Below are 22127 nucleotides of genomic sequence, written 5' to 3' on the forward strand. Positions count from 1 at the left end.
CTTCTTCTACTACTCCATATTCTGCAGTAGAAGTAGTTGATGATTAGACAAAGAATTCCACAGTTCCTGATTGTGTGACTAGATAATTAGTAGAAAAATAAAAATAATGTACACTTTTAGTGACCATTGGTTAGTTTACCTTTAAAAAGCCTTGAGCTTTCCTGCAACTTGCCTTTTGTATTTTGCTCTGCTTCGTGCTATGCTGTCGGCATGTGAATTATTGATAAGATATAATAAACAACCTGAAGACAGAGAAAATACAGAAATCCCATTCATCTCCCTGACTCCTGGCAAGGACTCTAAAAAGCCTCTCCGATCAAGAGAGATACAATTAAGGCACTGGTCTGTGTCAATCCTGTCTTACAGCGGTGTAAAAAGCTGTTTGAAAGTATCTCCACACTTTCGCAAAACTGTTCACTGATGTTTTGACAATCTGCAGTTACAGCACTTTGAATGACTGCAAGCTGTCACGTCCTTAGTGGTACTGCTCCTCTCTAAGATGCTTTGGTGACAGTTTGTGATGTGTCTGTGTATGACAGGCTTATTTGAAAGCAGTGGGTCTGCAGGATGCAATTTCTGCCATGATTCTGGTTCTGACGCGCCATAACACCTTTGTCATTAAGAAGAACCATGACAAACATAATATTATCTAATTCTTGCATGCCAAGTTTATGTGCAACCATGTCTTTCCACTTCGCCTGACACGCAGGCAGCTGCTTGTCCTAGACACATAATGTCCTTGTCTAGTTTTTATTCCGTATTGCTCAGCTACCCCTTAAGTCCCTCAGAGTTTTATTTGCAGTGTACATAGAGCACAGAGCTGGACTGGGGCCAGCCACTGTGCAGGTTCAAAATGCAGAGTGGGTGGGAGCAGAACCCTTTGTTTAGTTTAACTGGCTGGTCAGAACTGCAGTCCTGCTCTCCCTCCCCTTGTCTCACCTCAGGGAAGGTGGTGCATCCTGAGGGAGTTGGTGAAGGCAGGGCCACTGAGACAGCTATTCACAGAGTTCCATCCCCAGGCAGTGCTCTCTGAATCTGCATCCAGGGTATGGAACTCATTTCTGTTTGGCTCTTGATTGATACTGAAATCTCATTAATATGCTTGTTGGCAGAAGAGAGCTGGGACTCCAGGAAAGTGGGACAGCTCTGTTCTGATTTTCCATTTCATTAGGTAACTGAGGCTGTTTTGATTGTTTGGAAATGTCTAATGAAATTTTTTCACCCTAAGTAAAGGCAAAGAGGAACAGATCGAAGGATGAATCAGAAACTGCCAAGGAGGAAATCGTTGGAAGAGAAATTTCTGGGAAGACTGGCAGATTGACAGGACATTTAGTAGAGGTGATAAAAGGAACAAAACGTTTTTAGTGGCACAATAGGTATGACAGAATAGTAAGAGGGCAAAGGACTGAGCAGGGGGATCAGGCCCAGGGGAGAGTTTGCCAGCAGTGGGTCTGTACTGTGCTCTGGAGATGAGAATGAGGAGCCCAGCTATGAAAGAACAAGAAACCCCAACACTGAAGTTGAGTTCAGTCAGGAAGCCTTCAACAGAATGTAGACATTAGAGGTGAACTGGAGAGAGAGGTTCAAGTGGGAAAGGATTAATCCAGAGAAATTATCACAGAGCAGAAGAAAGATCAGTTTCTCAGTTGGATCAAAGGCAGATTTGAGCAGGAAAGTCACATGAAGACAAGTGATAAAAAGAACAGGTTGGTGTGCTGCTGCTAAACAGACATGATGGTATTTCCCCATTAGAACAACTGTCCTGGCTTAAGTCACTGCTTGAAAATCTCTTGTTAGCCCTGTATGAAGCGGGGGTTCTTTTCTTTATTTCAGAGGTTTAGGATCCCACACAGCAATTGCCTACTGCCTCTGACCAAGGGACTCCAGTTCAACCCATTTCTCAAGCTGGGGGAGCCAAGTGCACTTTTCAAGTGGAACTGCAAGTGGAACCAGGAAGTCCAGGGTGACTCCTACATGAAATCATGGATTAAATGATCAATAGGTATCAGCACAGCATGGTCAGCTGCTGGTTATAGCCCTGAACAGGCAAAAGGTGATGTTGGAAGGGTCGCATGGACTGAAAGCTGAATGTTGATCAGCATCTGCAGGGGAGAACTTGCTGAGGGGGGCCTTAGCAAGTTAGGAAAGTGCCACTGAATGATCCTGTTGTGCTTCTCCTCCAGGAGACTGCTGCAGCGTGTAGAGATGCTCAGAGCTAATTGAGCAGTACTTTATCCCTCAAGCTGTCTCAGGATTTCTCTAAGACTCCTCACTCAGTGGGCACATCTAATATCTTTACTTCCTAAAATACCTTACCGATGAATAATCCCACTGCAGTCCTGGAGCTCACGTGTTAACATGCTCCATGGCACAAGTGACTATGCCAGAATTTGGCATTTATTGATTGCTTTGTGTCCAAAATTCTTGTTAAAGTAGCAGGACATATCTCTGATTTAATCACAGCTTTTTCCTTGCCCCTGAGACTTGCAAAGACACCAATTAATGGTTTCTTACCTTGATTTTATTCTGATCCTCTACACAGGACTCACCTACACTATGAGATGGCATCAAGGGCCAGAGCAGAGGCAGACCAGCTCCTTCTGTATTCTCCTTACTGGACTAATCTGTAATGTTGAGTTGTTGGGATGGTTGCCAAATCTCCCAATTATGATTTAATTAATTCACAAAGAGGCAAAAGTTTGGGGGGAAAAGAAACTAAAATTAAAACATGGAGGTTTCAGGTATTTTCACATTAGAGGTATTTTTCCGAGGCCACATTCACACTGCCCACCCACTTGCACTAAAACACACCCCAGCCCTTCCCTCCATGGCCAAACCTGCAGTGCATCCCCTCTGAATCCAGCACTGCTCTGCGGGCAGTGACCCTGAAGATAAAGTAGTGTAAGCATGGCCCAGAGAACCTGAAAGAATATGTTATTAAATGGAATGATCTGTGGTGCAGAAGGTTAAATAACAGTTTTCTATAATTGTGAAATTATTTCAAGAGATTATTAAAAACTGCAGTCTTCTAAGTCAGAGACACATAATGCTTGGTTCATGTGCTGCTCTCAAAAGGCCTTCCAGACACCTCCAACCTTCATCAACAGTAAAAACGAATGTTTCTTTTGTTGTCTTGATTAAAGCTTTCCATTTGCTTCCTCTGGGACTCTGAAAGGGCCCATCTTTGCATGCCCAGCTCTGCCAAGGCTGGCAGCTGTGTCAGTGCTGCCAACAATTCCCTGAACCATGGCCCACAGTCCCGGCAGGATGAAGGCCGGAGGCTCACATCCAGCTCCGAGAGTTCCTTGAATGCTCCTAAACCTTGGCAGAAGACAGCCCAGCCTTCATCAGAGATGTTGTTATTATAACTCAAATCCAGCTTCTGCAATCTGGCTAAATGGCCATCTTGCCTCAGGGATGCTGCAAGAGATGACAGACACAAACATAACTAATAAATCCTGGCAACTGCTTTAAAAGCTTCTCAGAAAGGAGAATGGTATTTTAATACCTCATTTCAGCAGTCAAACAGCAAGATTTAACTCCTCAGCAGCATAAAACCACTTGCTGCTGATCTCAGAAAGACAGTTTTATAACAGCTGAAGGAGTGTACAACACTTAAAGCACAGGCAGTTCAAGAAGAACAAAGTATTGAGTTAAAAGTGTATGGCAACCCAAAAACCTTGGAGTCAGTTGGAAGGAGGCTATATCAAGTGCCAATTATAAGAGGCAGACAGGCTTTACAGGGAGATTTAGAAAGAGGAAAGCAAAACTAGGTGAGACTGCATGACTACAACAGCCACCTCTCACTGTGGGAGGGTCTAATATACCCTAAAGGGATCCTTAACATATGATTGGCAAAGGAAACACCCATCAAGGGTGATGGTTTTTAAAGTAAAAAATATTCAGGCTTCACCTCACCAAATTTCACATTCCAGGGCCTCACAGCTGTCACACAGCTATTGCCAATCTCAGACACTCAAACCCCTGAGTCGGGCCCACAGAATCACAAGGATGAGTATAAAATAAGAAAGTTTCAAAAGAATCCTAGAATTTAGTCCTTTATCAGTTTTCCAGTACTTCTTAGCAGCTGCTAAGAGGTGGGTGAAAACATTCCTGGTTTAATTCTCCCCAAGTAGCCTGACTCCAGAAACCCACCTAATGGACTGGGAGCTGCTAGTGCCTGTATTACTGGCTGTCAGCACAGACATTTTTTTCTAAAGTACTGAGCCCTAAAACAGCATCCGAGAGAAATAAAACTCCTCAGAGGCAGCTTTAAATATTTGATATAAAAAACAGATGCAAACCCTACATTTTCTAAATGATGCTTTTGTTTGTATTAATACATAAAAGTGCTAAAAGATTCTTTGCATTTTAGCCTTTTAGGCTTTTCCACTGGGCATGTCCAGGACGCATAGAAAAATGAAACCCCTTTCTGGGAAAAACACTTCTGTATTTTCCATGTTTTCATTTGATTTATGCAAAACCATGCTCAGCCCATGGAACAAGCCCCTTCTGAATTGTGGTCTAAATGCCCTGGCTCCTTGAGCGCTAGTAAATACCATGTTATACGTACTTAGAAGTGCCAAGTCTTCAGCCACCAAGTTACAGCTGCTCAGTCTTAACACTTGAATCTCCGTTGCAAGCTTTAGTGCTCCCAAAAGCAGCTTTAGGTTCCCACCAACGCACTTATTCCAAGAAAGGTCTAATATCTCCAGTTCAGGAAGGTGAAGGGCAGCCTCAGCTGAAAAGATTAAGACCCGTAACTTCTGCTTACTAAGAGAAAACAACATGGCCTCAGCAGACACCTCACCTGCAATTCACCCATAAATAGGATCCTAACAGGCTGAGTACCTGTGCTTAGAGTGAATTTTTTTATCCCAATAAAAGTCAGACAAAAGATAATAAGAAGGGTCTGCCTATAGAATCTATGAGGACTCTAAGGAGAGGTTTTCTTGTCTTTCTATTCACATTATTGCCTTGGCCTTGTTGCACTGAATTAATTTAATAACTTGCTTTTAAACCATTTTATATTTATTTAAAAACAGCAAGTTTTTTGCTGTGAACTCACTATTTAGGGTGTAAAGCTCTCTATCTTTTGACAGCTCTGATTTCCATGGTGTCACTCTTATATTTATATCACTACAATTATGTAATACTCTTTCTGCAAGGACCTCTGACCAGCTTAGCTTGCTACTGCTTCTGCTGGAGGCAGTCAAGTCTTACTCCAGGTTTAATGTCACTGTAAACAGTACAAAATACAAGTGCACAAGACACAGTAACTGAGAGATCCCTCTGTACTAAGATTTCATGTGCCATATGGAACACCTATCAAAGGCCACTAATCCACAGAGATTTGCAATAAGTAGGCAAAAGAGGCTGAATTTACATGTCCTGTGTTAGATTGGACTTTTCTTCATGGCTATGCAATATCTGTTCCACCACTGCAGTCATTTCCTCCATTTCCCCATGCTGAACTCTAACAAAGAAAGTTTCTACTGAAATTTTCACCTGCAGTGAGGTGAAAAACCCTCAGTCAAAACTTTAGCCCAGTGAGTAAAGTGTTACACCCAGACTATGATTACAACATAACATAAAAGCATGTTTTTCTTTTTTCCCCCAAAATTAGGGAATATCTAAAAGCTCACAATCAGACAAAGGACTAAGTGAACTTCACCCCCTCAGGTATAGTAGAGGAAGCCATACAATTCTCTTCCCTTGAAACCTGGTCCTACAAAGCACTGGTTTCGTCACAGGCATTTCCACTCGGGACCTGAGGTATAATGTAACCATGATCCTTGGAGTTCAGCCAAAGGAGAAGGGAATGCTTTGTCCTACAGGGATACACAGAGAACAGGCACACTTTAAAGAAACACTCCTACCTAGTGATGAAAGGGACTCTTCACCTAAGCCACAATTGCTGATGCTCACAGATCTCAGCTCCGGTAAAAACCTGAGCCTGCCCAGAAGAGGATCAGATGAGAGTCCTACATTTTTATTCGAGGATAAGTTCAGGTCTTGAAGACTGGAGAGTAAAGGTATCACCTGGCCTATGAAAACATGAAATATTTATTAGACAGTCACTAATCCATAAAAAATGTGTAGTTGTATATTTGCCTGACATAATTTCTTTTCTTTATAAATCAATCCAAAAGTCAAGACCAAGTTTTTACAGTCAAGTTCATGGTGAGTAATGCTTTAGACCATAAATAGCCTTGTCATTTTCAGTAAAACTGTTTCAGAAATTAAGTCTTCCATGCTGTGTGGAGCATTGTCAGAATATGGCTTCCTGGAAATTTTAGGTGAAGTAGGGAATTTCCAAATGCATTCATTGCTAACTGAAACTTCTTTCTTGTCTTAATGCTATTATTCTCTATTATTCAATAAATTAAATCATGATTGATATCACTAATACTGAATATTTCCTAAAGCTTCATCATCATCATGTCTTCAAGTTGTTTGTCATGGAAAATAGGATGTGGGCAATATAGGCTTTGAGTCATGGGATTTTTTTTGTTGTTGTTGTCAAGAGTAAAGACAAAGTTATGGTAACAGAGAAAAACAGACTGTCTCACAAACTGATTGTGAAATGCCTTTTTCTTCATAGTGGTTTCTAGGTACGTCAATTCAACTTGGAGAAAGCACACAGCAGCAGCAATGCAAGACCTCCTAAAATACCCTCTACTCGGTGTGCAGTTCATCAAGGGAGTTTTAGGCAGTTATATTTCCAAGCACATACACACCATGGATCCATCCCGCTTATACCACTGGGGCACTGTCCCTGGATATTTCCTAAATCACTGATTATCAGAAAAAGCACTGCTTGGTGGCAGTTCCCACATTCCCATTGTGGGTCTGAATCATGGCAGATTCAGGTCCTTAGTTCCACATGGGATCAGACACTCTGAGATTTCCTTTGGTTCAGCGAAAAAACCCCATTCCATATTGACCAAGAAAGCTCTCCCCCACAGTGTACTTTCAGAGGTGCCTGATGAAAAAAGTCCTGAGATCAGTTGTTCTGCCAGGCAGAATCTTTTATGTCTTTGAGATATTTTCAGAAGGCAAAACTGAGATCCGTAATGGATTTCCTCAACATGTCCTTACACAAAACGGTCATGTCCTCTTCTGTGACGCAGCACTGGTGAAGATCAAGGACTTCCAGATTTTTCAAGCTGGCCAAATGAGCTGTTGAGTCTTTAAAGCCACCACCAATCTCTCTGTTGCACGAGATGTCTAATTTCCTTAGCTCTGCAAGGTGCTGTAAAGCAGTGTCTGAAATGGAAAAGGGAACAGGCTGGTCACTGGCTGGGACAAGAGCCCAGGTCAGGGCTTTGGCATCTATTTACTTCAACGTCAAAGTTTGCCCAAGGTATTGCAGGCAAAGCTCCTGGGCTAAGCTTCAGTGTATAATCACAGCAGACACACAGTAATACAGCAAAGCCTCCCTGTCCATGCAGCTCCATTCTTCTCTGGGAGAGCAGGTGAAGGTGAGGCCAGCTCATCCCCCAGGTCCAGTCAATCCTCAGCCTTTTGCAGAAATTACTGCTGGATGTGCTAATTAATGCCAGTTGTTTTGCCACATCCACTAGGGAGGGGCACATATAACAATCCCATTTCATGGGGCTCCACTGGACACTCTTTAAGTGATAATGGAAAATTTGGATTTCCTTTGGAAAGTAGGATTAGCTTGTTAAAAGTTAGCTGACCTGTTTGTGTCTTTGTCTGTGTTCTGTCTGGGGAAAGAGGAAGCACATCCAGGGAGCCACAGCCCTGAGATGTGTCTCAGATAAATGGTGTGGAGGGTGACTCTCCCCACTGACTTTCACAAGCTTGAGCTCAGGGCAGAGAAATCAAACAGCAAATAATGATTGCCCATTAATACTGCCAAACCATCAGCAAAATCCCACCTCATTGCCTTTCTTAAATGGTTTTCAGATGTACAATTTATTCAGAATGAAAGTCTTCTGAACATAAAGTCTAACCTAAGCTCTGGAGGCTGTCTTGCTTTAATCCACACATGTGCAAGTTTAACTCTTTCAAGCCTGGCACATTTTTCAGATCCTGAGCAATAACCTTCATGCTGCAGCCAATGTTTTTGTTGATAGAGAGATCTAATACTTCGAGGTTTGGGATCACATTTAGAATTTCAGCTGGGGAGAAAAAAAGAAAAGAAAACTAGAATTGGTAATTGTCTGTAATACATACAGATGAACTCTAGAAAAGTACAGCACCATGATAAACAGGAAGAGGTGGCCTGGGTTTGCCTGTAAGTGTGGTTTAGACTTGCTAAATTCCTGTTCTACCTAAACAACACAGTAACATAAAGATTGGATAGGAATCAAGAAATCTGTGAAAAACATTTATAAAAATAAAAGTGAAAAAATACAAGGACTGTTAGAAAAATACAGGGGAATAAAAAGCAGAAATACAAAGAGAAAGAAAATTTTCTACTGAAAATACATAGGAATGTGTGTTACATATGGGGCTCCTCCTACAGTGGAGATGAGAGCCATGAGGCTTCTCTTTACTGAGCAAACACCTTTTAAAACACACAATGAGATAAAAAGACCACACAGGATTAAGCTGCTATGGTGAGAGGACAGAAGGAAAGGGTGGTCAGTGGTTGCCAACTCAGCCTAAATTCCCAGTCCTCAGACCTTCTTTCCAATCCCATGGCCAACTACATATTCAGTTGCTTAATTTTAAGCAATCAGTGGTGGAAATTCTGGCACATGTTTTTTGCTCAAGGTCTCAAAGAATCCAGAAACCCTGGACCACTGAGGCAGCCAGACTGTGGTTTAGATCTTCTCAACCCTCCCTCATACGATTAGAGCGAATAATTTCCTTCTTTGGAAGAAAGTGCATTAAATCCCCACATCATAAATACTGTTATAATGCAGAGCTTGAAATAAATTAACTTTTCACTAATACTGAGCTCAGTACAACCATCATCTAAGTCAAACAAGTTCCATTTTTGTGAAGCCAGTCTCAGCCCAGCTCAATGGACACACATACCAAGGGATTCTCCATCCTTTGCCGTCAGGTTACAGTCTGTAATTTTCAGACATTTTAATTTGCATCCATCCTGGAGTTTTTTTGTCAGCAGTGATAGTTTTCCACCTATGTTACTGTTCCATGATAAATCCAGTTCTTCAAGCTGAGAAACAATTTCAAATGCCTCTCCTGTAATGGAAGTCTAGGATGATTCATTCTATGTATCAATTTCAGTGCAAACAAAAATACAGGTTTGGAATATATTAAAGAGGAAGGTTACATGCTTAATACTCAGTTTACTTTATATTGAATGTCTTGTCGGGAAAATTGTTAAATAAATGAATTATTGCTTCTGCAGCAGTGTTGCATAAAATCTCACATTGTCTAAGGAGCAATATAGATCACAAGTCATTGTCACAGTGCACACAAACATGAAATTTATTTGGATTCCCAAACCCTCCTCAGGCTGTTTGGCCTGTGCTGGGACCAGAAAGTCCAGTCTAGAGGGAAATCAGTATAGATGACAAGTCTGAATTTACTGTCATATAGAATTCTGCTCTGTTTTATTTGGCAAATTTCCAACATCCTCTGTACTGTGTCCACAGATCATTTTGGAGGGAATGAAAGAAGTCCTCTCACAACCACTTCTGAAATGGGAAAATTTCATTTCTGACAGGAATTTCTGACTCACTTCGTAAGAAACCAAGATGAGTATTGTTTTGACTCAAACTAACTTTCCCTTGATTTCAAGGCAGGCAGAACTGACTTTTACTACATTCAGAAAAATCAGCCTTTTCCAGGCTTGACATACCTGCCAATCTGAACTATGTTAGGGTTTATTTGAAATACTAACATCCCACGGTAAAATCCAGCTTCCTAGCTTCCTTTGTAGAGGAGGGAGGCAGAGCATATTTGCATAAACTCATTCCCACAAAAGATCAATTAATCAGACCATATGCAAATACAATTTCAAAGTGTCATACACAATTTTCTTGATCTAAAGTCCAATAACTGAGAATTGTATTTTAACAGTAACATTTTTTCATGTCTGGGTGGTTTTCATAATTAATTTTTCACAAAAGATTTATAATAGAAAAATAATTATTTCTGTAAGTGAATATCTGGGTTTGAGAGGAAAGGACATGTCTTAATTTTTATTTTTGCATTTATTTTAAATTATTGCCTCAGTATTGAACACTGAGCAATGCTCTACAGTTGAGAAGTGCAGCATAGCCTGTTTCTGTTCGACATGAGGACTATAGAATTCCAGACACATTTTCCTCCCAGAAGACAAATAAAGGAATATAACTCCAGGAATGGTTTCCTATCACCTCTCACAGTCAAGCTCTGAGCAATCACATAGAATAGGTTGATATTATGGTTCTATTTCAGACATTGATTTCTAAGCAGGATGTGCTGAGTCCACAAGAGGCCACATTTCTTCAGAGAGATGTGGACAAGGTCACACAGCCAGGATTGGCCTAAATATACAAGTTGTTTTCAAAATCACAGGCAAAATCAATGCAAACTGACTGTTGCTATTCCACATGTCAAGGACATCACATTTTGACTGGAAATTCAAGTCCTGCAATCAATTTTGCATCTGTCCCAGAAGAAGCTAAACCAAACTGGGAAGGAAATGGCACTGGAGAACCTGGCAGAATAAAGTAATTGTAAAAATAACCAATAAAAATCAAAAGGAAAAAAAATATGAGAAAGGGGTTGGAAAGAGAATGAAATAATTTTGAAAAGAGGTTAGAAAATTAAATACACAGATTTTACACTCATCAGAAACAGAGCAGTTATTTTCACCAGCTTTTGTAGAGATGCTTATTTCCTCCCCAAGAGATAGCATGACCCACTTTTTATCTGCCACCATACATGTTGTATTATTTCTGAACCTTTCCTGGAAAAGGCTTGGATATGGATGACATAAACAAACCCCAGCTTTATGACACAGACCCATTTTAGAACTTACAAAATAAGCAGTAACTTTTATCATTCCTAATTTATTGTGTTTGCCCTTCTTTTAAATACAAACCACAGATCCACCCCAGAGTAAACTCCAAGCCCAGAGGTGACTCCATGTCAGAACCTGAGTGTGTAACACCACCTTTAAAACCTTTACATCTCATGCTTTGCAGAAAGCCGGGTGCAGGCACTCCAAGCAAAGAAGTAAGCAGAGGAATAAGCTTCTCCCAGACTTGGAAAACACCAAGCCATAAAGCTCTGAAGCAGCACTTCTGGTTTTAAGTCTCCTCCCAAAAGACCACTGGGGTTCTCATGATGAGCACTCACCTGTCCTGCAGCTCCAAGACCTAAGCTGGCCCTATTGTAACTGACTCTGCTTCTAGCCAAAAAAAGCCTAATCCAAATTGAAAACATTCTTTCCTGCAAATAAGACTGAATTCTGTTCCCTTCTGAGTGTGAGAGCTTCACACCCTGAGGAATGACTCTGCAGAGCTACCTAAAGGTGTAAGGTCACCCATAAGCCCAAGTTTCTACTGTTTTGCAGCAGGAGTTTACTTTGCTCAGTGTGGAAGCAGCAGGAGCAGGACATAGGAAGAGATGAGATGGATTACATTAGCCCCAAGCTGTCTGGAAGTAAATGTAAATGAAATCCTGTACCTAAGGAGATGACATCCTCAGCTGTCAGCCTGCAGCTGTTAAGTCGGAGGACTTTTAACAGGTTCACATGATGAAGATGGACAGTGAGAGCCTTCAAAGTCCCTCCAACACAACCATTCCAGGACAGACTGATCTCTTCCAGCTCTGGGAGAAAGGGCAGTAAAGAAGCTGTAAGGAAAGAAAAGAAAAACTTTTCTGTTTCATGTTTCTGCACACCCTGGATATCGATGTATATTGAGATGTTTTCTACAACCAATACAAAATTATAAAGCCATGAGAATTTGTACCTCACTTTTCTTATCTGTATCTGAATGAAGGACATTCATCTGCTTCACAGATCTGGATGATTTTTATATTTATATATATATTACAAAATTTATATAATTTGTAAACTAATATTTCTCAGGGACCTGGAACCATTAGATGAAATGTCAATATGGCCTGTATAAAAGAAAGGGAAGGGAAAAGAGGAGAGGGAACAATTGAACAGGCAAATAAAATTAAAGGAATATATGAAGTGATTAGTTGAATAAAATGTGCATTTACCCAGCTCTGTTACATCTGCCGCATTTAACGCACAATTATTTAGATCCAGATTCTTGCTGTTGGGTTTCTTTCCCAGTTTCTCCATGAACTGGTTAAATCTCTGCTCACCAGATGGTGACTCCACTTCAGAAGTGAGATGTGAAAGTCCATCTGAGCAACAAAGAAAACAGGGCCCTGGTTACCTCTGCTACGAAACACCACTGTAAATCCTGCCTGAGGCTTGCAGGTGAAGGCTTTAGGAAATGAATCAAATCTGTCAATAAACCAGGCTCTATTTTTCATCAATGTGGACAACAACCCGACTGATAAGATCACTATAGATCAAATCAGTACAAAGTTCCTGCTGCATTTTCATACATCTGTGTGAGGCAGTTCCTGATTTTCTGGGCTTTCAAAGAAAAAGTTACAGAAAATAGCAGTCCCACTCTCAGTAGCTGCCCTCTTATTGTTTCCCCAAACTGACCCAAGCCCCTTAGGACAAAGGATGGGGTACTAAGCCTCACCTTCCAGCTGCTTTTGAAAAATAGTTCCATTTTCTCTGGAGTGGATGTAAAGAGTATTCTTGTGTGTGCAAAATAACATAAATGATGGATTCCCATTCCCTTCCCCTCCCCCTGCCCAGTGTCAAGGGATAGGAAACATCTGCTCCTGTTGTCTTCAGACTGCTTTAGCAGAACAGAGACCCATCTTAAATACAACAAGCCAAGCTACTGCTCAAAGCCTGGCTCTGAAACCAAATAAGCTCTGCAACTAATGAGCTGACTTCAGCACTGACTCTCACATTGCAGACCAAGAGAGAAGTCATCCAAAAGCTTTATCCTTCCTCAGCAACACGGATCTAACTCCTTGCTTGGCCTCTATCAAATCAGAAAACATGCTTGATAATGTTCCAATCAGAAGTAAATCCTGGCTAGAGGATAAACTGTAGGCAGCAAATACAGGATTTTGGTTAGCAAAAAACCAGCTGATTTTCTCTGAAATTAAAATATTTACTCATATTGTACCACCATTACCTTCTACAGAGAGATCTTGCTTGTCACTCTGGTCATCAGCTCCAGCATGGCTTATTTCTGTTTCTTCAACTTCCCTTCTGTCCTTGCCTTCAGATTTCCCAAAGTCAAAGCCCTTGAAGAATTGTTTGACAGCTGAAGGCTGCTCTTGCCTTTTTTCAGGAGCACACCTCTTTCCTTGGAACTGCTTTATAACAAAGTCAAATGGGGAACTCTTTGGGTTGTCCTCTTCATGCCTATCCTGGCAGTTCTGGCCATCTTTCAGGGGATCAGCAGACAGAATTCGATTTAGTAACGTTTACTCTTGCTTACCTTTTTTCAGATGCACTGACAATTTGTCACCATTACCTCCATCCAAACATATATCATAGCCATGATACAAGTGTTCAAGAGCAGAGCACTTACAATTACAAAAAGCTGAAGCATTGTTTAAAGTCTGGGTCTTAATATGTTGTCACAGCTGTATTTCTTAGAAATACAAAAATGACACAAACCAGTGGACCTCCATGTACACTACAGCTCTACTGAGCTGTAGAGAAATCCTGCTTTTTCTGGTTGTGATTTCCTGCTGTGGAGAGATATTATTTTAAACAAAGAACATACCTGTCTTTTCCATGGGTACACCTGAGGATCCCTTTCACTCTTTTCAGTTTTTACAGCACTTTCAGGGTTTCCATGTAGTTTTCTCTCACAAGTTTCTCTCTTCATCAGTATGATAGCAGCAGCTCTGCACAAGTGGTTTGTGGGCTCTTTCCTGATGTCTCTATTCCTCTGTACTCTATCCCAAAGTCTGCCATTCCTGGGGCTGAGAAGTCCATTTAAATGTTTCGGTCATGTCCCAGCTTAGATCACTCTCAAGGCAGAAATCAGGAAGTGGCAGCAAAATCTTCGCTACTGCTCGAAAACCACTGCATGTCCCTGAGACAGCTGTTGTTAAAGAGGCTGAGTCACCGTAGAGATCAGATTACAAGACTACCTGAAGAAAAGCTCTTTGTTTTCCCACCCCTTTTGTCCATACTGGTCAGCAATAGTGTTGGAGGCTGAGCAGAGCCCTGCTGTCAGCAGGATGTTGCACAGCTCAGTAAGAAAAAGGGATACCGAGGAGTAGGATACTCCTGATCATTTTAGGGCCACAGGAGACAGGAGAGGAGAGGTCACAATCATCTTCTGGGCAACACCATGATACAACATTACAATGCAATCATTGGACACACCTTATATATACCTCAAACTTCAGCACACCTTTTTTTTTCTGTCTGCCCTAAAGTCTGATTTCCTCAATGGTGAGCATCACAATTTCTGTCCTAACCATACTTATGGCCATTTATGTTGAATCTCTTTAGGCTTGATAATCTTTTTCAGTTCTTTCCTTTTGTAGGCAAAACCAGCCAAACCCTTCTCGTCTCCCCTCATGTGAAAAACTCTCCATTTCCCTTTTCATTTCCTGCTCACCTTTGTCTCCACCTGCTGCAATATAATTTATACTCCCTTAGATACAAGGGACCATCCACAGATATGTATACACTAAAGACATATGCAAACTGGAGTGATTTTAGTGGGGAATGATAAAGCTGGTAAACAAAACCAACAATTCCTTTGCAAGCAGGTGAGCAGACACCAGCCTGAGGACAGGCTTGGCTCAGTGTGAAAACAGACAAAGGATTCAGACAGGGTGGAATGAGGCACAGAGTGATGCAAAGAGTCAACAGGGTAAGATGAGGAGAAGAAAAACTTAAAGTGAACATCAGGAAAATCCTCTTGCCCATGAGAGGTCCCATGCTGGCAAACATTTAGAGCAGCTAGAAATGCACAAAACCACTGGGATCAATCATCTTTCTCTGTAGGAAAGGAGGGCACACTTCTATTCCAGAAAGGATCTCCAAGCTGGCTTTAGGGTTTCTGACACCAGGAGTGGTTGGCCTGCCCCAGTTTCTGAAATTAGCATCTCACTACAGACCTGTATCCACATCAGGAATTTGTGCTAAGTCACTTCATGTGTCCAGGCATCTCAGCTATGCAGATGATGGAAAATCCCAGCATTTCTGTTCGTAAACAACTGAATTTGACAGTTCTTCGCTCGTGCTTAACAACAGTGACCAGGAATGAAGCAGAGACCAAGGAACCCATGTTTGTGAACATGTCCCAAGACTTCTCAATGCCCACTGCAATTCAATGAGAACATGGAACAGAAATATTTGATAATCTCTGTCCTGTGAAACTGGAGAAATCCTTAAGCATGTTAAGCACTAATTACAGTGGTTATCCTGGGCTAACTCACATGCTCTGATATCAGTATTTCAGGTGATGTGCTGCCAATTGAGCAGTTCTTTCACCACTTGAGGCTGTTGAATGACAGTGACAATACCCCACAGAACCACGACAGCATCCCTGTAATCTGGTGAGAAGGGAAACACGGTGGTCTCCTCTTCCTAAAAAGCAAATCTTTACCTTTTTTCACATCAGCTATGAGGAAAGAGGTGACAACAGGGTTATCCCCCTAAAAAAGCAGGATAATGAGGATGAGGTGGCTGCACTGGGCTGAAAACATGAGCATCACTCTGCAATAGGCCCAGGCTGTGCTGTGAACATGTGATATATCACACCAGCCAGGCCCAGCCGTGCCCTGTGAGCTGCTCTGTCCATCTCCCCACTGCCACACTTCTGAACAGGTGTCCTGCTCCTGCCTGGCAGAGCCCTGTGTCTGCTTCCTGCAGGATGTCATGGACAGCACGGGGCAGGCTTAGCTTTTGGAGTTTAAAAATAATAGACGCCTTCCCCTTTCTATCCAGTTAAATGGCCTGTGACCATCTGCCAAGTGCTCAGTGTCACACTTGTTTACATCTACTCTTCCTTCTGTCTAGACCTGGGGCAAGGTTAGGAACAGAACCAATTTTGGAACAAAATAGTTTAAGTTGCATCCCACACAGCACCCACCGGGGAGAGATTAATGTGGATTTTTGTACTTTGCCTCATTGTGACTCCTTAATCCGGCATATATTCCAAAGAAATAATGCCATTAGAGGATTAGTGCCACAAGTTCATTTGAGAAAAAGGATTTGCAAACACTGAAATCCTATATTCTATGTGCTTAATCACTGAGTATCATTTTGGGGATTTCCTCTCCCTTTAGTAGTGTCTCTTTCAATGAAACCCAAGCACATCAGCAACTCTGTTTTGGATGGCCCTTATTATCCACTAAAGGAAAACAAACCCCCAAGCATCTAGTTAAAATAATACAGAGTCTAAACACACTGGACTAAACCCATCCTTGCTGTTGTACAATCACAGTTATATCAGGGAGACACTTGGCCCAGTATTTATATAGAATGTAATTATTTGGGTTATATATCTGTTAGGGAGTTTTGATTATCTGAGTCCTGCAGCACTTAATAACACTGTGACCCTTGTTTGCTTCCATGGCCATTCCCTTCCCCAGCTTTGCCTCTGCAGGGTTCTCTTGCTTGGCCTGACTTGTTGCTGGCTGTGCTGATGAAATGGGGGCAGTTACATGGGGCAAGAAATTGGTGGGGTTGCAAAAATGTTCATTGCCCTGTGGCTAACTTTGCCAGTTCCAGGTGATGCACTCGTGGGCTGCACTGACTCAGAACACACATGCCAGGAGCTGCTGCCAAGGGAGGGTAAAGGAAGAGTGGCCTGGTCCAGCACCAGGTTTGCTGCCCTATTCTTTCCCAGACACATGCTTCAAACCATGATCTCTACAGCTCTCTTCATCCTCTCTCTCCTGCTCTGTCCCTTCCACTCATCCTCTGACTTTGACCCCTCAAAACTGAGGCAGGAGAATTCAGTGTTGCCCACACAGCTGGGAATCCCTCAACTGGCACTGATGCTCTGTTGCTCATGCCAAGCATCTGTGTCACCCACTAATTTAGTGTTGACTTTCTTTATACCCAGGCAATCGACGGAGCAGGAGGGATGGGCTTCAGAAGAAACTGCACACACAATGGCCTGGAAGGACCATTCCCCAAGGAATGCCTGCCTGACCTGAAGGGGCTGCACACTTGGCAGGTCAAGGCCAGGTTCAAGGCCAGGCTGGACGGGGCTTGGAGCAACCTGGGATAGTGGAAGGTGTCCCTGCCCTTGGCAGGAGGTTAGAACTGGATGAGCTTTAAAGTCCCTTTGATACCAAACCATTCTGGGAACCTATGATAGTCTTGTAAGAGCATGTGCTGGATGAACTGGTTGTGTGCAGAGCTGTGTGACAGCCCCTGTTGTCACTGATTTTTAATAGCTGTAAGAATTCCAACCTTTGCATATTCCAGCATGATCAGCTAAACATGATCTATAGAATTCTGAAGCAATCTTTTTTTCAAAGCCAGAATTTATATTACCTACTATTAAACAGTAGTGACAATAAGTAGATTTTTCCAACTAAGTCATACAAGGTGTCCCTGCCCTTGGCAGGGGGTTAGAACTGGATGAGCTTTAAAGTCCCTTTGATACCAAACCATTCTGGGAACCTATGACAGTCTTGTAAGAGCATGTGCTGGATGAACTGGTTGTGTGCAGAGCTGTGTGACAGCCCCTGTTGTCACTGATTTTTAATAGCTGTAAGAATTCCAACCTTTGCATATTCCAGCATGATCAGCTAAACATGATCTATAGAATTCTGAAGCAATCTTTTTTTCAAAGCCAGAATTTACATTACCTACTATTAAACAGTAGTGACAATAAGTAGATTTTTCCAACTAAGTCATACTGAATATACGTTTTGAATTCCATAAAAAACAGGACTTACAGATCTATTGCAGCAAATGTATATCTATACACAGAATGCAGATACTTTTAACACTCAGATATCAAGTTACTCTTTTTTAAATGGAGCTACACAAATGCAAATTTAACTTTCAATCTCTATTACAATACACTAGATTGATAGAGAAGATTTTCAGTCTGGAAAATTCTTTTTGGTTGAACTTCTGCCAGGATTAATCCCCCTTCAGTTAATCATTTACATGAATGGGCAATCTGCAGAGTTCATGCAAGGCCTGCAAACTATATTAATTACTAGAAACCTAATTACAAATCAACAGAGTCACGGGATCAGTGTTACCTCCATAGAGTACCATCTGGTACAATGGGGATGGATAGTTCAGCAAAACTCCTCATTGCATTCTGTGGAACCTCAACCTGGACATGTGTTGCCAGAGAGAGCAAGTTGATGCAGATATAGGAGCTGGTTATAAAGCATTTTTAGGCTCATCCTAAATGACAGCATCCAAGCCCTGTATTCTAGCTGCTGTTTCAAAAGTTACTTCAAAAAAGAGTATTTATTCAACACTTTTCTTTTTGAATGTGATACCAATGCTGTCATAACTTGCCTTTCCACATCCAAAAATACCCTAAATCCATACAAAAGGTAATGAAAAAAATCACTAAACAAGCAAATATGAAAACATGTCTACCATAAAATGCTTTCATTAAAGGTATTGCATGTATTGTCATTCACTTCACTAATTATTACTCCAATTTCAAAGTTATGTCCAGAAATTCCATAAATGACAGGAACATGGCACAGTGAAGCTTCCATTAAAATGAAATGTTGCCAATACATTTGCTCTTTCAGAAAATGGCCAGTTTGAAAGTTTTGACCAAAACATGTCAGTCTTGTTTTACACCACGTTAGCCAAACAAAAATTCAGATATTTGAAACCTCAACTTGTATGGTTTTCAATCCAGACCTTCTAAACCATTTTGATTCAAGGTCACATAAAACACAGTATTCTTTCCACAAACAATGTTTGATCAATTGAATTTTGGAAGGAATTCAAAAGAATTTTCAAGGGTTAGCCATATTTCATCCCTGAGGTTCACTCATTGGCTTTTGGAATTGAGATCAGCCACACTAAGCACAATTCAGTAGCTTGAGTTTTGCTCAAAGTTCTCCCTGATTAATTCTAAGATTTCCATCAGGAATGAGACAGCTGTGTAATCCACCTAGTCTCTCCAAATTCTCTCAAGAACTGTAAAGTAAAGCTTTTCCACTGGGTTGCAACCTCTTCCCTTTGTTGACCTTGTCAGTGTGAATTTAGTACAGGAGAACACCAAAGTTGGGCACTTTTTAGTGTCCTGCAACTCAGGAAGGAGCAAAAGCACCTACCCTGCAACCAAGGGATTGGGAAAAAAATTAACTCCAGAGGAGTGTTCCAACTTGAAGGACATTCTGCATAGCCAGTCCATTACAGTGATTCTCACACACAGGTTTGCCTGTTCCCTTCTCTGGTTGTTTTTCAATTTCTTGTGGACCAAGACCCCATTTCTAAGCCAGTGTATCACTGTAAAGTCTGGTGTTTGTTTCTGATCCCAGGATTCGAGGACACAGCTTCTGTTCAAGTTCATTCTTGAACTGGTCCCAGACTTCCTAAACCATCCATCAGACTACCTGCTCTTTACTTTGCTTGTGGCAATTGTGCTATTCTATATTAGACCTTTCTGGGGAAAACATGAAAGGAAGCGAGGTTTAGCTAAATCTGAACACAGATTTCATGTTGGAAAAAGACAGGCTGACCTGTGATACATAAGCCTTTTATCAAGTTCTGTATCAGTTCATTTCATGATACGTCTCCATTAAAGGGGAGATAAGTAGATTTTTATCTCACTCCAGTAAACTTGATAAGAAGAAACAGGGATTATTACTCCTTCACAGATTCCTCACTTATGACAGACAGTGTTTAGAAACAATGGATTAAAACCTGCTCAGGCTCTAGTTTAGCAGGTTCTCTACTTCTACAAATCCATTCCAGCACTGCATTTTGGTAACCAACATAATTCTTGAACTGGTAATAAAATTGTCTAATATAATTTTTACTTTCCATTTCTGAAGACCATAAATCCCATCAGCTGAGCTATGTCTGCCATTGATTTTGTCAAAAGAGAACAAAGAAAGTTCTGACCCAAATCAGTGCTAATAAAGTGTTTAGTGACAACGGTAAGACTGTATCTACCTTAGTGCATAGAGCTAATTGCACACTGATAACCTATCCTGGTACTTTGGGAATTGTGAAAGATGCAAAGCAGTTGACATTTCTTTTGAAATTAATTGAGAGAATCTCCTTGTTCTAAATTCAGCTTTAGAATAGTACCCAAACTGCCCAAAACTATTCATGAATTTCTTCTGTTCATAGCTAATTTCCTACATGCCTCTCTCTCCCGCCTTTGGTGCTTTGCCATTTTTCCTAAGGTGAAGACAACCAGCAGGAACAGAAATGCTGAGGGGCACACAGACCAGTGTGCAATACAGAAGTGCACTCACTCCTGCCTGATGCCTGCAACATCCAGTCAAGAACAACTGGCTCTTCTCTGGAGAGGGACCACTGAAGGGTCTTTATGAACTGTGTTTGTCACAGTTCACTACAGCACACAGCAATCCTGCTTCTGTGCCAGAAACCAAGGGCTACGTGCCAGAGACCTTGCAAAGCAACATCTCTCTCTCCAAACTTCCCCCATTAGATAAAACAGGAAAAAATAAATATATAACCTGATTATATTGCTGGGTTTATTTCTACCTAAGGAAGTAATTTTTCCTGGTAATGAACTTTTTGTGGTTTTCCTGAAACGTGATTCACACAGACTAAAACATCTGATAGAAAATGGATGCTGATGCAAGGTTTTACTTTTATTTATTTGGACAATCCCACATCTTACACAGCATTTGCTCCAGCCTCACTCAGACAATCTTGAAAAAATCCCAGTAGAGGAACTTTTTTCAAGGCTGTATCTACTCACTACATTTCAAGTCACGGGTTTCTGTAGGCAGCTACAGACTGAGTGGACTGAACTGAACACAAGGTGAAAATTATCTTTAAGCCTAGAATGCTCCTTTGCTCCCTTGTCTGTCTGCACTTGCAAAGATTTGGATAACCACATGAAAATTATTTTCAGTTTATTTGAACTGGTCTCTAAGAATTTAATTTTTTAAAAGGAGGACCTAAAATTATTTTTAAAACCCAGTAGTGGATTTTAAAGCAATATTTCTGGGTGTGATTTTCTTCTGTATAAAGAAGGTCCAGGCAGCAACAAAATAGTCATTATGGGATTTACAACAAAAATATTTAGACTCACAGTCACTTAAAAAAAATTAAATAATCCCACATTAAAAACGATATATTTTGTGTTATAATAATTTTTTTTTCTGTGAGGTTGAGAAGTATAGCAGAATTATACCCCTTTGCTAATGACAACACTTCCCTAAGAGTGATTTTCTATAGGAATGAGCCCACTTGCCCCAGGTTTAGGCGCTGTGTTAGTGTTCGAGAGAGAACAAGGGGCAATTTTTTGTTGTTGCAGAGAGCACCTGATGAATTTTAGGCAGGTGATTAAGGATTAACAAACATCAAGCCTGACATCCCATCAGCTGACACAGATATCAGAAGAAACTAAGCAGTCCCTGACATTCCAAACTTGCCATTTCTAGGCCTTGGTTCTGAGAGCCAACTCATGGCCAGTGAGAATTAAAGAGTAAATTGCCAGCTTGAGCAGTATAACCAACTGATCCCTGTGTTAGCCTCACAATATGCTTAACAGGATTTCCACCTTACAGCTCCCCCCAATCCCATTGGATACATAGCTCTGGGATATCACACTTCTGGGACAACTGCTTGCCAAGTCAGAAGTGCACCTTTTCTGAAAATCAGTATAAATAGGTAACAACAGCAAAGAGCCAAGCAATTGCAAACCTTATTTTGTATTTCTTGTTGGAACAGGAAGATTTTAAGTGAATGCATCAAGCATCTTAAAAGCTAACAACGGCTTAGCAGGTTAAATGTAAAATAGGTTTATCAGCTCAGTGTAGTGCTCTTCATGTAATTATGTTTTTACAGCCTGGTTAGGGGATGGTATTGGAGAAGAGCTTCTGATGTCAGAGTGGGGAGGGCTTAGGAGCAGGGATGAGGGCTAATCAAGACAAGTTCAGTTTGTATTTAAAGTAAAGTCAGC

General features: G+C 41.2%; 1 protein-coding gene across 1 annotated transcript; it reads right to left on the reverse strand.

Annotated features, from left to right (window-relative positions):
* On the reverse strand, positions 1-14167 carry LRRC31 (leucine rich repeat containing 31). The gene is made up of 10 exons (XM_008644576.2): positions 13779-14167; positions 13179-13433; positions 12166-12315; positions 11620-11787; positions 9013-9180; positions 7980-8147; positions 7102-7269; positions 5880-6047; positions 4574-4741; positions 1-3420 (listed from the first exon to the last, which is right to left on the reverse strand). Exons 1-10 carry the CDS (start codon positions 13789-13791, stop codon positions 3101-3103), a joined length of 1746 nt encoding a protein of 581 aa, XP_008642798.2. The 5' UTR covers positions 13792-14167; the 3' UTR covers positions 1-3100.
* Between the last annotated feature and the right edge of the window lie 7960 nt (positions 14168-22127).

This window comes from Corvus brachyrhynchos, unplaced genomic scaffold (assembly GCF_000691975.1).
Source record: "Corvus brachyrhynchos isolate BGI_N302 unplaced genomic scaffold, ASM69197v1 scaffold162, whole genome shotgun sequence".
NCBI classification, from domain to species: Eukaryota; Metazoa; Chordata; class Aves; order Passeriformes; family Corvidae; genus Corvus; species Corvus brachyrhynchos.

Excerpts from the sequence above, each read along its gene's own strand:
- LRRC31 (XM_008644576.2), bottom strand. Across the intron at positions 12,316-13,178 it reads GCAAGATCTCTCTGTAGAAG|ATGGACTTTCACATCTCACT; the intron begins GTAATGGTGGTA and ends TTTGTTGCTCAG. Across the intron at positions 3,421-4,573 it reads TGAAGACTTGGCACTTCTAA|CATCCCTGAGGCAAGATGGC; the intron begins GTACGTATAACA and ends CATCTCTTGCAG.